The sequence below is a fragment of the Thunnus maccoyii genome, chromosome 17 (genome assembly GCF_910596095.1).
Source record: "Thunnus maccoyii chromosome 17, fThuMac1.1, whole genome shotgun sequence".
NCBI classification, from domain to species: domain Eukaryota; kingdom Metazoa; phylum Chordata; class Actinopteri; order Scombriformes; family Scombridae; genus Thunnus; species Thunnus maccoyii.
In genome coordinates this window covers 18,690,975-18,706,837 of record NC_056549.1, presented here as the reverse complement: position 1 = coordinate 18,706,837, position 15,863 = coordinate 18,690,975, and the positions used below count along the sequence as shown (strand labels likewise).

At 39.3% G+C, this 15,863-nt stretch overlaps 2 protein-coding genes and 1 long non-coding RNA gene across 3 annotated transcripts in view; 2 read left to right on the top strand and 1 right to left on the bottom strand.

The window, feature by feature from the left end:
* Window positions 1-11,143, top strand: part of afg1lb (AFG1 like ATPase b) — a 29,337-nt gene extending 18,194 nt beyond the window's left edge. Inside the window, exons 8-13 of the mRNA XM_042390607.1 lie at window positions 4,683-4,765; window positions 5,597-5,667; window positions 6,638-6,738; window positions 7,448-7,588; window positions 9,343-9,450; window positions 10,063-11,143. Of these exons, the coding sequence (XP_042246541.1) occupies window positions 4,683-4,765; window positions 5,597-5,667; window positions 6,638-6,738; window positions 7,448-7,588; window positions 9,343-9,450; window positions 10,063-10,209 (651 nt within the window). The 3' untranslated portion in view covers window positions 10,210-11,143. The remainder of the gene's footprint in view (window positions 1-4,682; window positions 4,766-5,596; window positions 5,668-6,637; window positions 6,739-7,447; window positions 7,589-9,342; window positions 9,451-10,062) is intronic.
* Window positions 11,144-13,956: 2,813 nt separating this feature from the next.
* Window positions 13,957-15,432, bottom strand: LOC121882571. Its single transcript, XR_006092118.1, has 2 exons — window positions 15,377-15,432; window positions 13,957-14,504 (listed from the first exon to the last, which is right to left on the bottom strand). It is a non-coding gene; the product is annotated as an uncharacterized LOC121882571 (long non-coding RNA).
* Window position 15,433: 1 nt separating this feature from the next.
* Window positions 15,434-15,863, top strand: part of foxo3b (forkhead box O3b) — a 45,735-nt gene continuing 45,305 nt past the window's right edge. The window contains exon 1 of the mRNA XM_042390915.1: window positions 15,434-15,811. The gene's annotated coding sequence lies outside the window, so the exon portion shown is untranslated. The remainder of the gene's footprint in view (window positions 15,812-15,863) is intronic.

Sequence of the window (15,863 nt, the reverse complement as noted above, 5' to 3'; positions counted from 1 at the left end):
AGTGCACCTAATTCTGTGACCAAATTGGGAATTTTAGCTTTATTGTCACTGCAAACGTCTTTATTATACTTGATTTTTACTGGGAGAGGGTCATAAATTTTATAAGCTGTGATAACAGAAACTAAAGGTGTGTCTGTAGAACACCTCACCTGTCAATATCTGGTCAAATTTGGTCTTTTTCATGTAGATAATCATCTTAACATCACACAATAGCCCATAAATTTTGTTACATCAAAAGCTATTAACATTTGTGACTCCATCTAAATACTATTGAGGAACTGTTTGGTAACAGCAATCAAAATATGTCAGTGGTTCCCAAACCTTTTTGTCCGATGTACTCCCACAGCCTTATCGCATGAGCTCAAAGACCCCTTCATTGACACCTCCCATCATATTCATTTAAATTGATTTTAAATTTAACACTACATACTATCTTTTACTTTTTACTACAACTACTCGGAGTCCTTTGCACTCTGTATCTTACTGGTTATTGGGAATCACTGATGTATGTGATGAAGTATGATTTTAAAAAATTACTTTCAGAAGCAATATAGCTGAAATTTATAACAGGGTCACACAATGTGGTGTATCACTGGAGGCCATCACCGGAGTATTACGCTCAGCTGCTTAGGGCTCGGTGTGCTGCCACCAACATGTGGAGCCTCTGTTGGCCAGGTGCAGGTAGTGCAGCCTCCCTGAGTTTCGGAGTGGTTCATTTTTGGGCCTCAACGGAGCTCGAGAGGGGTTGAGGGTGGGGGGTCCAGTGGGGTCCTGGATCACGAAAGGTGGGGCCTCAAACTCAAAAGATGTTTCCCCAGGAAGAGCAGCCGAGGCAGGGGGAGGTTGTGAGAACGACCCCGCAGAACAAACCATCGCTGGCCCAAGGCAGTCACACTTTAAGGGAATAGATCATTAGGTGTAATTAGGGTGTTCACATTGTCACGTACCCCCCCGACTGCCCAAGAATGAATAAAATCACCAGATACACCCCCCACTCACTCACTCACACACACACACACACACACACACACAGCAGCTCCCCAGTTAGTGAAAACACTTTGATGTCAGAAGAGTCGTCCAGAACTTGCCAGCATAAAGGCAGTGTTTTAAGCTTTCTCTCTTTTCTCCCCGTCTCTCTCGACCCCTCTATCCCTGCCTCCCTCTTTTCTTCTGTCCCTGCACACAAGGCTGTAAGACACACATGGTTGAATGAACGACAACCTTTCCCCTCCTCCCCTCTCCTCTCTCCCCCCACCACCACCCTTCTCTCCCCCCTTCGTCTCTTTTTCAGCCTTCCCACCCCGCATTTCTTTGAGGCCTGGTCAATTCTCCGGGCCAAACAAAAAAAGCATCAAATGTTTTCTGCTGCTGGGTAATGAGGGAGTGGACCTCATCAGGGCCCAATAGTCAGCTATCCTTGGCTTTTGTTGCAGCTCAATGGCACCGCGCTCTTTGAAAAACTCAAAAGCAACTTTTTGAGGAGTAAAGGATAGAGAAAGATATGGCGTGAAGGGAGCGGGTGCTGAGGGGAGTAGAGGCCGCCACTGGAAAAAAAAAGCCACTCTGTTTTTATGCTAAACGGCTGTCCAGAGAGAGCAGCGGACAGCTCGGACAATGACATGATTGGAGCTACATGTGTTTGGATGACTTTCTTCAAAAGAGAGTCTGATTCTCATGTCTGTCATCTCGCTCTTGTGTCTCTCCCTCCCCTCTTGTGTCTGTGAGTTGGTGAATGCATCAGCGCAAGTAGTGAAACTTTTAATTTGCAGTGGCACTGCTTTTCTGTGAGTCAGCTTCACTTATGACTAGTTTTTACACAAAATACCGGCACAAAATTATTGGTACAAATACCTAATATTATGCCACTACTCATGGGGTAAATAAAATGTGAGCTGCAACTAATAACTATATTCCTTTTTTTGTAATTAATTGGTAAGTTTAAAATAGTAAAAGTGTCCTCTACAATTTCCTAGAGCACAAGGCAAAGTCTTCAAATTGCTTGTTTTGTCGTGACCAACAGCCCCAAAACTCAAGGATCTTCAGTTTACTTTCACATAAAACAAAGCAAAGTGGCAAATTCTCATATTTTAGAAAATGAAACCAATACTCAAATTGCTAGACTTGACTTCAACATTATTATAATCACTTCTGAGCACTTCTTAGAGATAGAAAACGTCTTCTTGGAGATACAGAAGTACAAATGTCAAAGCAAACACATGTGCAGTGGAAGGAAAGAGAGGCTGTCTCATATTGAAGAGCTTTGTAATATTAATAGAAATGTCTTAAGGTAAGTAATAGTGACATATAGAGAGGTACATTTTCATTAGAGTTAAATCTGCTTAATTTTCGTGGTTATTTTCCTGGTCCATTAATCTTTCACCCAGTTCAAGGTGACATCTTCAGATAGTTTGTGTTTGTTGTCTGACCAACAGTCCAAAAGCCACAGATTTCCACGTATGCAATGATATGAAACAGAGAAAAGCAGCAAATCTTCATATTTGAAAAGATTTATCCCACAAATGTTTTATCAAAATTATCATCCATTAATTTCAGTGATTTCAACTAATGATCCCAGCGCTACACCAGAAGAAAACAGTGTCGCTAGTAGGTGTTCATGCTCTGCCGAGTGCATCAAAGTCAGTTGATGTGATTGTTATTCTGCACTTGACATACAGAATAAGCTAAAAAGACAGCTGGAGATAAGACTGTAAGTTGTAAAGTAGGGTGACTAGGATAGGAGTCTGTGAGAGGAGCACGGTGGTGGTGGTGGAGGGAGGAAGACAAAGACCACAATGTGTAGGCGTATGAAATCTTGGAGGAGTGAGAACTTGACAATCCCCTCAAGATGGATAATCAAGTAATGACCCGCAAGGCCTCAGCCTCATCTGATTATAAATAACCAATGGAATCATCATCACTGATTGTGTTTCCATTCCTCCATCTCTCCTCTCTCTTATTTGTACCTTGCTTCTCCGTCAAGAAAACGCTCAGCGCGACTCATCAGCCGCCTTTACTGTAGGTAGAGATGTTTCATAAAGGGAGGGAGTAGACGATGGCAGGAGAAAAGACAAACTGAGATTCTAATGATGTGGCGGCGATAGTGACAAGTTTTTTTCCTTTTTTTTTCCCATTTTGGAGGGACTATTTACCCGTTGGTGGGGTCACAGTAGGTTGATGAAATGACACCTCCCTTTTGTGCGTGGGGGAGGGCGAGTTTGTCAGGTTGTTATTAAGCCTGATTCAGCCAATTGGCTCAGAGTGGGAACCCCGTTTGTGTGAGCGGACACGGAGATAAAAAGTTGACAGCAGAGAAGAATAGAGTATTTCCGTCCCCTTGCTTTGTGATGATTACTAATTATCCTGCAGCCTAAGGAGGCCAGTGGCAGAAATTCACTGATTTCATAATTTACTGGAGCTGTCTTTGAATACTCAGTCAGCCGGCGATGGCTCGGATGGGATGATATGCAATTCCTTTCTTTTCTTTGATAGAATGGCAGAGATGATGATTATAGTTTGTGCTGTACTCCCTGACATGAATCCTGTTGACGTTTTACACTATCTGCAAAAGTTTGAACTCTGCATTATAAGTTCACCCCTGCTGTAACACACTTGAATAGCTGCAAGAACAATAGATCAAGCTGCCCTGTTGTTGAATTTGTTCACTCATTCCTTATGTGCTCTTTGTCCGTTTTATTATTTATAGAGGAAAGGAAGCTGTGACACAAAGCTCTCATCCTCCACCTTTCACATGAGAAATGAGTGGCACAGTAAAGCAAAAACGTTGGTGCATACCATAGCATGTCAAATGCTAAAAATCAAAAATAATATATAATCTAGAAATACAAGAATTCAGTTTACAGTAGCAAAAACAAAGAAGCCTCAGCACAGACTCACAAGACAACAATCTAATCTGTTACATCATTTGGTGTCCAATCTGGTCCATTTTCAGTATCTCCTTCTCATATTTTCATTATTTTTCTGAATATAGTACAGTAGCTTCTAATGTGCCCTAAAACCATTAATATGAATTAAAAAATACATTATGAGTTTTTGAAAATACGAAATAAGATTTGAAATGAGAAAATATTCTAAAAAAAAAGTTATTATTTAAAACTTTAATCATTAGAAAAAAATTAAATCACATTTTACTAAATATTATATTTTGTAAAATAAACTGCAGTTAATTATTATTTTCGTTATCGATTAATCTACAGAATATTTTCTCGATTAATTGGTCTAGAAAATGTCACAAAAAAAAAACAGTCCAAACCCCAAAAATGTTCAGTTTAGCATCACCCAAGACAAAGAGGCATCAAACCCTCACACGTGAGAAGCTGAACCAGGAGAAAGTTTGTAATTTATGTTTTAAAAATGACTTAAATGATTCATTTTTGTCAGTCAACTAAATGATGAATTGATTCATCTTTCCAGCTCTAAAGTAAAGTAGAGAAATCCACAGATCAACAACAACTTGTATACTGACTTTTAGTTTAATTATAAACAAAATCTTTTCCACCGCATTAAAAAGTACAGAATTTAGAAAAGAAACATTTCCTTACATCATTGCTCTTAAACAAGGACAGGCCTTCTTTGTTGTACTATGTTTGACCTTTGACAGACCTTTCAGTTATGCAACTATATGTGTGTATTTATATGTTTTGTTTGTGTGCACATGTGTACAGGAGTATTGCCAGACCATCTGCTTAGACTCTGGGATTGACTACAGGAGGCTGGACAAGGCTGCAGCAGGGAAACTCTACTACCTGTAAGACACAAACACACACACACACACACACACGCATACCACACACACATATACACTAATATTGGTCCCATTTGCTCCTCTGTTTACAGTCTAACTCAGCACAGAGGTTTTGCAGAAGTGTAGTAAAGAGTAGACATTAACCTCCATCCACAAAGTACACACACGCTCACACATACACATACATTCACATACACACACACAGGAAATGTTTGTGCACATCAGCTAGTTTGATTTTTTTTTTTTTTTTTTTTAAAGGACAGAAAGAGAAGGCAAACAGATGGATACATGGGGAGAAGCAGACTGGGAGATTTATAAAGACCTACATTACCTTGAGAGATACATGAAAAGAATGAAAGAGGAATCAATAGAATATGAGAAAATGGTAGAGCTTTAAAAGCTAGTTTTCTATTTTCCTCATTACATATACGCTGTTGTGAACATACACACGCAGACAAACACAGCATGAATGACAATGCTGTTGCTCATCGCTGTATTGGAGCTTTCAAGTGCTTTCGTCTTTTCACTGTATGTAAATAGAGTGCATCACACCCTTTTACCCGGTGTTAAAACACAAACACACATATGGACACAAAACGCACACACCTTACAATCTCATTTTGACGTGCATTCACAGGCTAATGCTTGTGTTTAGAGCCTAACATCCTGTTTTTTTACTGATGGAGTGAAAAGCTAAGTACCCCCCCTCCCGTGCACTCCTTGCTGCCACCGTTTGATGTGGCCACTTCAGCATTATTAATTTCATATCCTATTATTTCTTCTCCGTGTCGTTGCCTGTGTGTGTGCATGCGTGTGTGTGTGTGTGTCGTGCAGTACAGGGCAACCTGGTGCGGAGGCCTTCTTGGATGCACTGTTTGAGGACCTGGCTATAAGACAAAAGTCTGGTAAGGAAGTTAAAGCAGAACCTTTGGAGGCATTTGTCCCCAGTAAATAATTTTCTCTTTATCATACAACATGTTAAGTGATTGTAATCCAATGGCTGTAATAAAACAGGAATAAAAAGTTGTGAGCTTTTAGTAAATGGTCTGTTAGCATATATGTTAAGCCACCTAGATCCTGACGCATTTCATGGTGTGATCAATTTAGATGACAGTATCACATGTATGACATTTGCTATGTGAAATAACACCTGTGCTCTTCATCCTTGTATTAAAATGTTTTATTTCTTATAAGTATTTTTTTTTTAATCATGTTAGCGAAGGTGGTCTTTATTTAAGCCCACCACCGCTCTAAAACACCATGGAAAACCCTGGTATGGTGTCATGTTTCACAAAAATTTCCAAAAAGAAATGGATCCTCTCCACAAAACTGCCAGACAGACTTATCATATCATCTAAAATCAACTCACCATTCATGTTTAGAGTTGGTGTAAGTTCTCATATCCTGTCTGGTTGATGTCATAACATGAATAATTACTATAACAGGCTGCCAGCAAGACCTGAAATATAATATCTGAAATTATGTTATCTATATAGTAGAGTGTATTATCATTATTATTATTTTTATTTTTATAAACATACATAAGGCCTCAAATGTTGTGAAAACTTGCAGTTGCATTTTAAATGCAGTATTAGATGTTTTCAGAATGTTGCAGTTTCTTGTTTTGCTGTATTTGCAGTTTTTTTGTGCTTTGCTTTTACATTTTCTGCTGTGTAAGTGTAAACATCAGAATATTAAAAGGAGGCGGAGGTAGATATTTGTGGTCTATGATTAACTAAAGCATTGCAGGACATTCCTTCATGGATTTGTTTTTAATGCAGTGATTCAACTGTAAATGTAATGATACAAGATTGCACGATATGACTGAAGGTCATTTATACTGTGGTGTGTGTGTGTGTGTGTGTGTTTCCATAGTTACAGGTCCTCGGGTGCTCACTGTGCTGGGCAGGGATGTGACTCTGGAAAAGACCTGTGGCTCCATCGCAGACTGTACTTTTGACGAGCTGTGTAGCAGAGTGAGTGATTTTCCTTTGTCTCTTGGGTTTTGTTTTGTTTTGTTTTTTTCATTTTCTCTTCAAACCTCAGTTTAAAAAAATACACAATAACACATATTCTTACTGATAATACTTGTGGTAATTACACAAAATCCACCCACCACTAATCAAAACTGCTCAAATTCAAAGCACTTCTTTTGCCTCTTTATTGCCTCTGTGTTCTGTTTTTTTCCTCCTCTGTGTACTTATTGTCCAAGCCTTTGCTCTCAAACTGAATCACCTTCCCCTCATCTCAGTCCCATTTTCTGCTCAATGTCAAAAAGCAAGTCTATTGATAATTTTGTGAATAGTTGTGCCCATTTTTCCTCAAATAAAGCTGTGTGGTACAATAATCTATTGTGTGTGTGTATGTGTGTGTTTAAAGTCTAAACCCTGATGGACAGCAGTGAGCTTTTGCAGGCATCTGAGCTTCAAGGCTTCTTCTTCTATCTGACATACAGTATGTTTTTGCGTTAATGTTGAGAACAGTCATCCTGAATGGCAAAGAACCGAGGACAGGGACTAAAATCTAAAGAGACTAAATCAGTCTGAGCATTTTGCCCAAGGTGCCTTTATTATAGTGTGCACAGTGCATGTGTCTGTGTGTGTTTGCAAGGCAGCTGTGCACATGTGCTACACTTACTCAGACCTGACTTTGTTCCAGTATGTAACCTGGTCTGTTGTTTTCCAGCCTCTAGGTGCCAGCGACTACCTGGAGATGGCACAGCTCTTTGACACTGTATTCATCCGCCATGTTCCCTTGCTGACACTGACCCTGAAGGACCAGGCCCGACGCTTCACCACCCTCATAGACAACTTCTACAACTACAAGGTATCAGCTGATAAATCAGAGTTTGGCTTGTTACTTGAAAATACAAACCATGTATACTAAGCGGCCACTTCATTAGATACACCTGTGCAATCTAATGCAGTCCAATACAACAGCTCTGCCATAAATTCTACATTTACGAAGCTTATATATTTTCAGTTGTGGAGTGGACAAAATATTAGGAACACCATTCAATATAATGCACCCCAGTACACCACCACCACCCACTATGACCTCAATAATAAACATAAAGTAGAATTATTACCTTTCTGACAATGTCAACAACAACTGAAAATGTGTAAGCTTCATAAATGTAGAATTTATGGCAGAGCTGTTGTATTAGATTGCAGGGATGTACCCAATGAAGTGGCTGGTGAGTGTATTATATCACTGATAACCTCATTTCAGAGGAAGTTTTATGCCTTTACCTTTTAATATCCTGTGGAAGTGAGATTACATGCTATAATCCAACCAGATATAATAGATCTGGTTAAAGATTAAATGCATACTGAATTAGAGATGACAGGAAACTACAGCTGCACTGCTCTCAGCATTTCAAACATTTTTGAGCAGGTTGGACTTCTTTTAATTCCTATGCATGTTATTGTGTCAATCAATTCTTAATTGTGTGTGAAGAGGAAATTTAGTTCAGTTAAAAAAAGTCAATATGCACTTAAATCATCTCGGGGATGCAAAAAAACACCTGGAATTGACGAGAAATAGAAGAACAGAAGTATGTCATCTTAAGGTTAACCCCTCTCACTTACTATTGATCACAGGCAACAGACACTTAAATCATTAAAGGGGACCTATTATGCTCATTTCTAGCTCTAGATTTTTATTCTGGGGCTCCACTGGAGTAGTAAAAACTAAATTTTTGTCTTATACTGGCCCTTTATGCAGCCCCTTAGTTCAGCCTCTGTCTCTTAACAGGCAGTCTTACCTCCTGTCTTTAAGGCCCTCCTCCCGATAAGCCCACTCTGTTCTGATTGGCCAGCTTTCCGGAAGCCTGCAGAAGGGCAGCATGTATCAGAGTAGTGTTAAGTTACCGCCAATGAAAACCCAACATTTCCGGCTTTTGCCACTTCATATTTAACGCTTTTAAGTGACTAAATAGTGGGATACATTTATTGTGAAGAATTTACATGAAATGAAACATATTCCTCACCAAATTAGCAGAGCTTTGTTAGAGGTAAAAAACCGGTCAACACAACAATATATGGAGATATTTGGAGCTATTTGTTCAGAGAATCAGTTAGAAATGATGCAGGGAGGAATAGTATAAGTAGAAACAGCCAGAGTGATGCTGATGTTTGATGAAGAGCTGCAGATGACCAGCACACCTCCAACAGGTAAAGTATTTATTTTACTTTGCCGTGCTGTGTAATAGAAAAACACTCACAGTTTGGGCGGCTGGACTCGAGTCACGGCTTGGCGTGACAACCCCCAAAACAATGGAAAAACACCATAATGTTAGCAGAGCGTGGAACAGATGACCATATAAAAAAAAATCCATCACCAGCTGACGTCAGCTCAGGCTGAAAGTAGAAAAAACTGTTGGAAACCGAGTATTCAGAGCAGTCTGAAGCTGGTGTTCTTTGCTCACAGGGATTATTTCTACATACATTTAGCTCATTATTTGACACTTTGGCCATGTTTAATATCAACATTCGACCTTGTACCATCATATATATGACTGAAAATAAGAATAATACAGGAAGTGTCCTCCACAAACAAACCAAACATTCTGATCCCAGGTGAGAGTGGTGCTACTGGCAGCGGCTCCTTTAGACCGGCTGTTTGTCCACTCCGGAGGAGAAGATGAGAGGGACCGACAGCTGCTGGATGACCTGGGCCTCAGCGGGGTAAGATCACATCTGCTACAACCACAGATGAAAACAGCAGGAAAGCCATCATTGCTCATCACAAATGAGAGGAAGCTGTATGATCCCCAAAGTCTTTAAAAGACAGATACAGATATACACAGAGGAGTTGGTATTTGTCTTTATAGCGGGTAGAATTACAAAGTTATTGATGAAGTTCAAGGAGTTACAGTAACATTTTCAGGTCTCCTGAGCTGCATATGGGAGCTTGTATTTGAAGTAAATAACAATATAAAAATTTTAACATATATAAATATAGACATACAATTTTGAAGCTTGGAATTTATTGTCATCCAAATAAAGATCTTGATGAAACATGTAGTGTAGTGTAGGTGTATTTTATCATGATGTAAACATCATAATTGTAGAAGTTTCTACATTTTTTTTTATAAATATTTAATTTTATAAAACTGATGGAGTTGATTTCATTGAAGTGTTGAAATGTGAGTGTGTGAGGGGAGTGTTTTTTTCTTCAGATGTATCTTTTTAAATTTTAGTTTGTTTGTATTTTCTCTACATGTAGATCCACTTGCAGAGTTAGATTAGATTGGAGTGTATTATGCTACTAACCGCGGTGCTTGGTCCTCTCTTCAGGACACAGCAGAGCGCCTGACTCTGTTCACAGCCGAGGAGGAGATCTTTGCCTTCCAGAGGACCGTCTCCAGACTGATGGAGATGCAAACAGAGTCATACTGGATGGAGGGAGATCGCAGCATCAGCAAGAAACACATGAACACCTAACACCACATTCCTGATAAGCATATACCTCTACACTGTACCTCACTAACTACTCACTACCCATGGCAGATAGATAAGGGAGTGATATAAAATATCAACTGTAAATTTATAACAATATAAACCTCAGACATACTGTTTGGAGGGATACTTGTACCATTTGACTTCTCTTCATCTAATGCATGTGTGTTTATACCTCTCTACTCTTTCAGCCCATTTGGCCTTCTTCTGGGAGGTGTAATCTCTCCCCCTTGTGGACTTTTATTTTATTTTAAAGAATAAGCTCTCAAGCATGTGTGAACCAGAAAGCAAACAGGTGCTCACTTCAAGGGGAGCGAGGGGGGGGGACCAAGTGTCTGTCACAGTAGTTGGCTACTGCCCTCTAGTGGGTGAATATGAAAAAGGTCAAATGTTCTCAAGCTGTTTCTATTTTTACGGAACAACATCAGCCTCTGTGCATTCTTGAATTTAACCTCAACTGTATTAAACCCGGCATAAATGTGGAATGTATGTGATATATTTATCCATGTAGCATATGAATGAGACTGCGGTATGGGACACTAGTATTCAAGGAAATGTTGAGGCATTTCTATTTATTTCTATGTTGAGCACAATAGTGGGATTGTTGGCATTGATTTTTTTCCAGGATTTGATTTGTAATCAACTAGAGTTGGTCTTAATCTTGATTTAGACTTGACAAAGATAGTTTGACTGCAGTTGCTTCTTGTTTAACACTTAACTTTATTATTATCCTAGAGGGGACTTTGTCAGGCAAAGGCATACACAAAAACTCAAATAATACATGACAAAAAAAACAAAACAAAAAAACCTCAAAGCCAAACAAAATTGTTTTAAATCAAACAATGTATTGAGCTTCATTGAATTGTGTAGTTTTGAATGCAGTTCATTATGCAGATAAATAAACACATCTATGCTGTAACATGTGTTATATATTGTAATTTGTCTTTGTGTGATTGTTACTCCAAATTTTGACATGAAGCCTCTTCCAAAACATTACTTTTTTTTTTTTAAATGTATCAATAGTTTAAATCTTTTAACAACAAAATATGCAACTTCAGGTGCTCACACATATAGGATCGTAGATAATATTTAGTTTCTGGAAGACAGAAATGATTTTCTTGTTTTTCACATATATTTTAGTTATAATTGCAGAGCTGATAGAGATGTTTACAGTCTGTGGTGTTTAGGTTTGTGTGTGTGTGTGTGTGTGTGTGTGTGTGTGTGTGTGTGTGTGTTTGTTTGCTTGCTTGTCTTCATGAACGGGCCCTTGTGCAACACTATTATTACACTCAAAGGGGCCCTGTAGGGTGAAATTGGCTTACCTCAGTGCAGTATAAACTGGCCCATTGCCAGAGATACTGCAGTCAGGTGTTTAAGGAACAGTTGGCAAAAAAAGATATATTAGCCTCCTATTTTAAATGTGCTGGTGCATATCTGTATCCAGTTGGAAAAGCATGAAAGTCAGTGTTGTTAATATTTCCAACAAAATACATAAAAACATTAGGCTCAGAAAAATAATAGTGTGCTCAATGGATAGACTTTCCTTGTTTTTCATCCACACAATATATTCTAAAATATACAGTATATCATATTAAAGAGCAGATAGAGATTTTTACCGTCTGTGGTGTTTTGAAGCTTCCTTCTTCATGCCTGTAGGTGGCAGCAGAGGGCAGCTACAAGGTTTGTTATTGCGTCCATCTAAGGATGAGGTCATCCTAGTGCACCACTCCATCCTGGACCAGCCCACCCTGACAAATACAGCCTGACCAGCGAGCAGCACCTACTGTATCTAAACCAAGACCATTATATCATTGTTTGTTCCAAGTGTCCAAGCAGCCAGTATCATGGAACAAGTACAACAACACCACAGTAAATGTGTAATCTTATTAGGATCAAGGGACAGTAAATGGCTCATAGGCCAGTGACTGCGTGGGTGTGCACGGACACTTGTATTTGACGTCTATCATTAAAAAGTGCTTGAGTGTGTAGCAGGGCCTTGCGTGTATCCCACTATAACTCTCGATTAAAGAAAAATCAATCACGCCCTATGCCAAGGCCCCTAATCCAATCAGATCATTATGCTGTTTGGGGGAAACATCAGACACAAACAGAGATGGCCGCCATGCTTTGTGATTGTCTTAATTGGATGATTCACGCTGGCTTAAAGGGGTGGTCGTAGTCTCCATCCTCTCTGGACCACAGTCTTCATACATGCTGCTATTGGAGTGAAGGTGGAATACAGTTTTCCTGTCACTTGAAATAAGGACAGGGATGTTATAGATATGGTACTTTAATACTTTTCTATACTGTCACATTAGGTTATTTATACCCTAGAATGCCTAAAATTGACATTTACAGTTAGTTGTATGAGGTTGTAAGGTTTTAATGTTATAAGCTCTGTTAAACATGAATGAAATCCAGTTTTCAAAGACCTTGCTTCACAACGCCAGGTTGATAAAGTATTCTTAACCAGATGGATTTCAGATATTGTCCTGATGCTTCAATCAGGGGCTCAATCCACCACATTAAACCAGCTTCAATTTCTGTGGCTTCAACTTGGAAGAGGTTATGAAGTGTTGGGTAAAGCTGAATAATACAAATGGTTTAGATGTCCGTGTGTGTGTTTGTGTGTTTACTTGCTTGTATTCATGAATGTGCCCTTGTGCAACACTGTCATTGCTCTCAAAGAGGCCATGTAGGGTGAAGCTGGTTTATCACGGTGCAAAATAAACTGGCCTACTGCCTCAGACACTGCTCTGAGGTCTTTAAGGGACACTTATTTCTGTATCACACAGAGACACACACATCTTTAACTAAATATGACTTTGCAGTTGGAATTAGCCCACTGTTTTAAATGTGCAGGTACATATTTGCACCCAGTTTAAAAAAACATCAAGTGACAGTCAGTGATGTTAAAAATACATAAAACATACAGATAGTGTATTTTCAGAGAGATACTGGTGTGTTCAGTGGGTAGGTCTTTAGGATGGTACTGGTGCTCCTGCAGGAAAAGGGCTGAAATCTTAAAATACCTCATACTCATGTGCATATGAGCAGGAGAAAACGGGAATTTATCATAGAAAAGCCTTCATTAGTGCCATGGCTTGACCATGAGACAATTTAAAAACTACATTTTTTTTAATTTGCAGATCTTCATCAGTTTATTGGGTTCATTGTGGGTTAAAAATGAACCAGAACACAATAGCATACTCACAGATTATATCAAAATTAAAATTTAAGTGCACTAAATTCTAACAAATTCTTACTAAAACTCAATTCAAATATTCTAAAGGTTCAGCATATGAAGTCATTTAAAGCTATAAAAAGCTTCATCTCTGATACAGATGTCTGATACAGCTGACTACATACAGTATTTCTGCACAGACACACACTCAGACATCCTAAACTCCCTCTATACATCCAGTGAGCAGTTAACTCTATAGTCCTCTGCAGGAGCCAAACTGCTGCATCAGGTATTCTCTTTGATGTGAAGGGAACAAAAAGCATCACACAATGTGTGTGTGTGTAGACCAACTATCTCCTGTAATCCTGTACAGTACAGACTCTAGACTGCCGCTGCAAATGAGCTTGTGTGCTGTACCAATCTGCTTGGTTAAATGTGTGTCAATGAACACAGATAAACAACAGTGTTCATCCTTTGTAGAGAGCGTGTCTCCCAGCTTGCTGATATTTGAACACAGTAATATAGATGGACCTGAAAACACAAAAAGCTTGAGTGTAGTATTTATTCTGAGGTAGCCAAGAATAAACCCTTGCCCAGTCCCATAAGAAATAATATTATGACATCATCACGTTATCACAGCATAATAAACACCACATAATATCCTAAAATATTACATTACTGTGATTTGTCAAAACACACAACATATTTGAGTATCACACAAACACCTTGAATCCCTCAAGGTATATCAAAGTGGAATCTTGTTATGGTCAGCTGTGAACGCGCATTCCTGCACAGAAACCGCGAGCACGCGCAGGTGGACGCGCACCTTGCAGCCCTCGGTGAAACAAAGAAGACGTGGACGAGGCTGTTTTGATCCAGTCAAGGAGGAGGAGGAGGAGGAGGAGGAGGGAGGTCCAGGGCATCACTTACAGATGGAGACCCATCTAGGATTTCTTCCTTTATCTCTGGCTAATAAACGGGATGACGTCATCCTGGACGAGGTGGAACGGGCTCCAGAAAGGGGGCGTGGCCTGCGCGCCCTGACAGACGTGATTGACAGCCTGGCACGCTGATTAAAGGCACAATCAACAAGAGGCTGATGGCAAAAGAAATATAGAGAAGTTAAAGCAGAAATCACAATATGTGTGATATTATGAAATGTAGGATATTAATAAATATTCCATTGACTAACATTCAGGGCGTTTCATAATGTTGAATTCATGTATTAAATATTTAACTAATCATAGCAAAAATTAAATTCTTATAGCCTAAAATTCCTTAAAAAATCATCTGGCAATGTGATTATGATGATTCTTAGTGAGTTTACATTGACGTAATGTTTTAGTGATGCCATTGCATAAATCTGCAGATATTTTACACATAATTTCTTTAAAAATGAACATTTGGACGATGACAAGAGGTCATTTTTTAAACACACTTTCTATTTCAACACAGTAAATAATTGCAACTGCTTTACAGGTGCAACAATTAGGTGATTAATCAATTAGGAGTCGATAGAAAATCAATTAGAAACTATATTGATTGTCATTTTTAAGCAGACATGTCTAAAATCCACTGGTTCCTGCTTCTCAAATGTGAGTATTTGCTCGTTCATCTTTGGATTTTTGGGCTGTTGGTCGCACATATTATGGAGGGATTAATTGTTTAATCAACAAAAATAGTCCACAGATTAATTGATAATGAAAATAATTGTTAGTTGCAACTCTAAATTGCTTTTCATCAAACTGAACGGCTTCTAACAAAGTAGAAACCTGCAGCACACCTGTAGCTAGTGCCAGTTATTATTTTACTGATCCTAAACTGAAAACTAAAGTTGGGTATGTAAACACCACTTTTACCGGCTCGATTTCTCTCTAATCTCTCTAAAAAATAATAATATATCAATCCAGTATAATAATTCTCCTTCCCTCTTCTGCTGTGTGTTTCTATTTTGTGCTCATCACCAACATGTCAGGACGTGTCCCAGCCTCTGTTAAGTCGCCCTGCACACAGGCAGCACCGTCCTTTAGGACTGTAGTGTCTCTTTAAAAGGCGATCCCATGCACAGGATCCAGGGGGCTGGACCTTGATCGACTTGCATGCGTGTGTCTGTGTGCGTGTGTGTGTGTATGTGTGTGCGTGTATGTGTATGTGTGTGTGTGTGTGTGTGTGTATATGCGTGCAGCGCTGTGAGGAGAACAAATCGAGATACAGTAGTAACCCAGAGTGAGGTGGCAGTCTTATTCCACATCGACACTGACTTGCCCTGCATACATCCTATCTGTCTGTCTCTATATCGCAGAGCGCACTTGAGGAGTGAAAGAGAAAAGAGGCAAGATGGCATCTGGAAGTGGACAATCCGGGATCTAGCCTCTTCTGGTTTTTGGTACCACGGAGCGCAAGGTATTTCCTTTAAAGTCTTAAGAGATTATTTATTCCCAGTGAGATGAGGTCG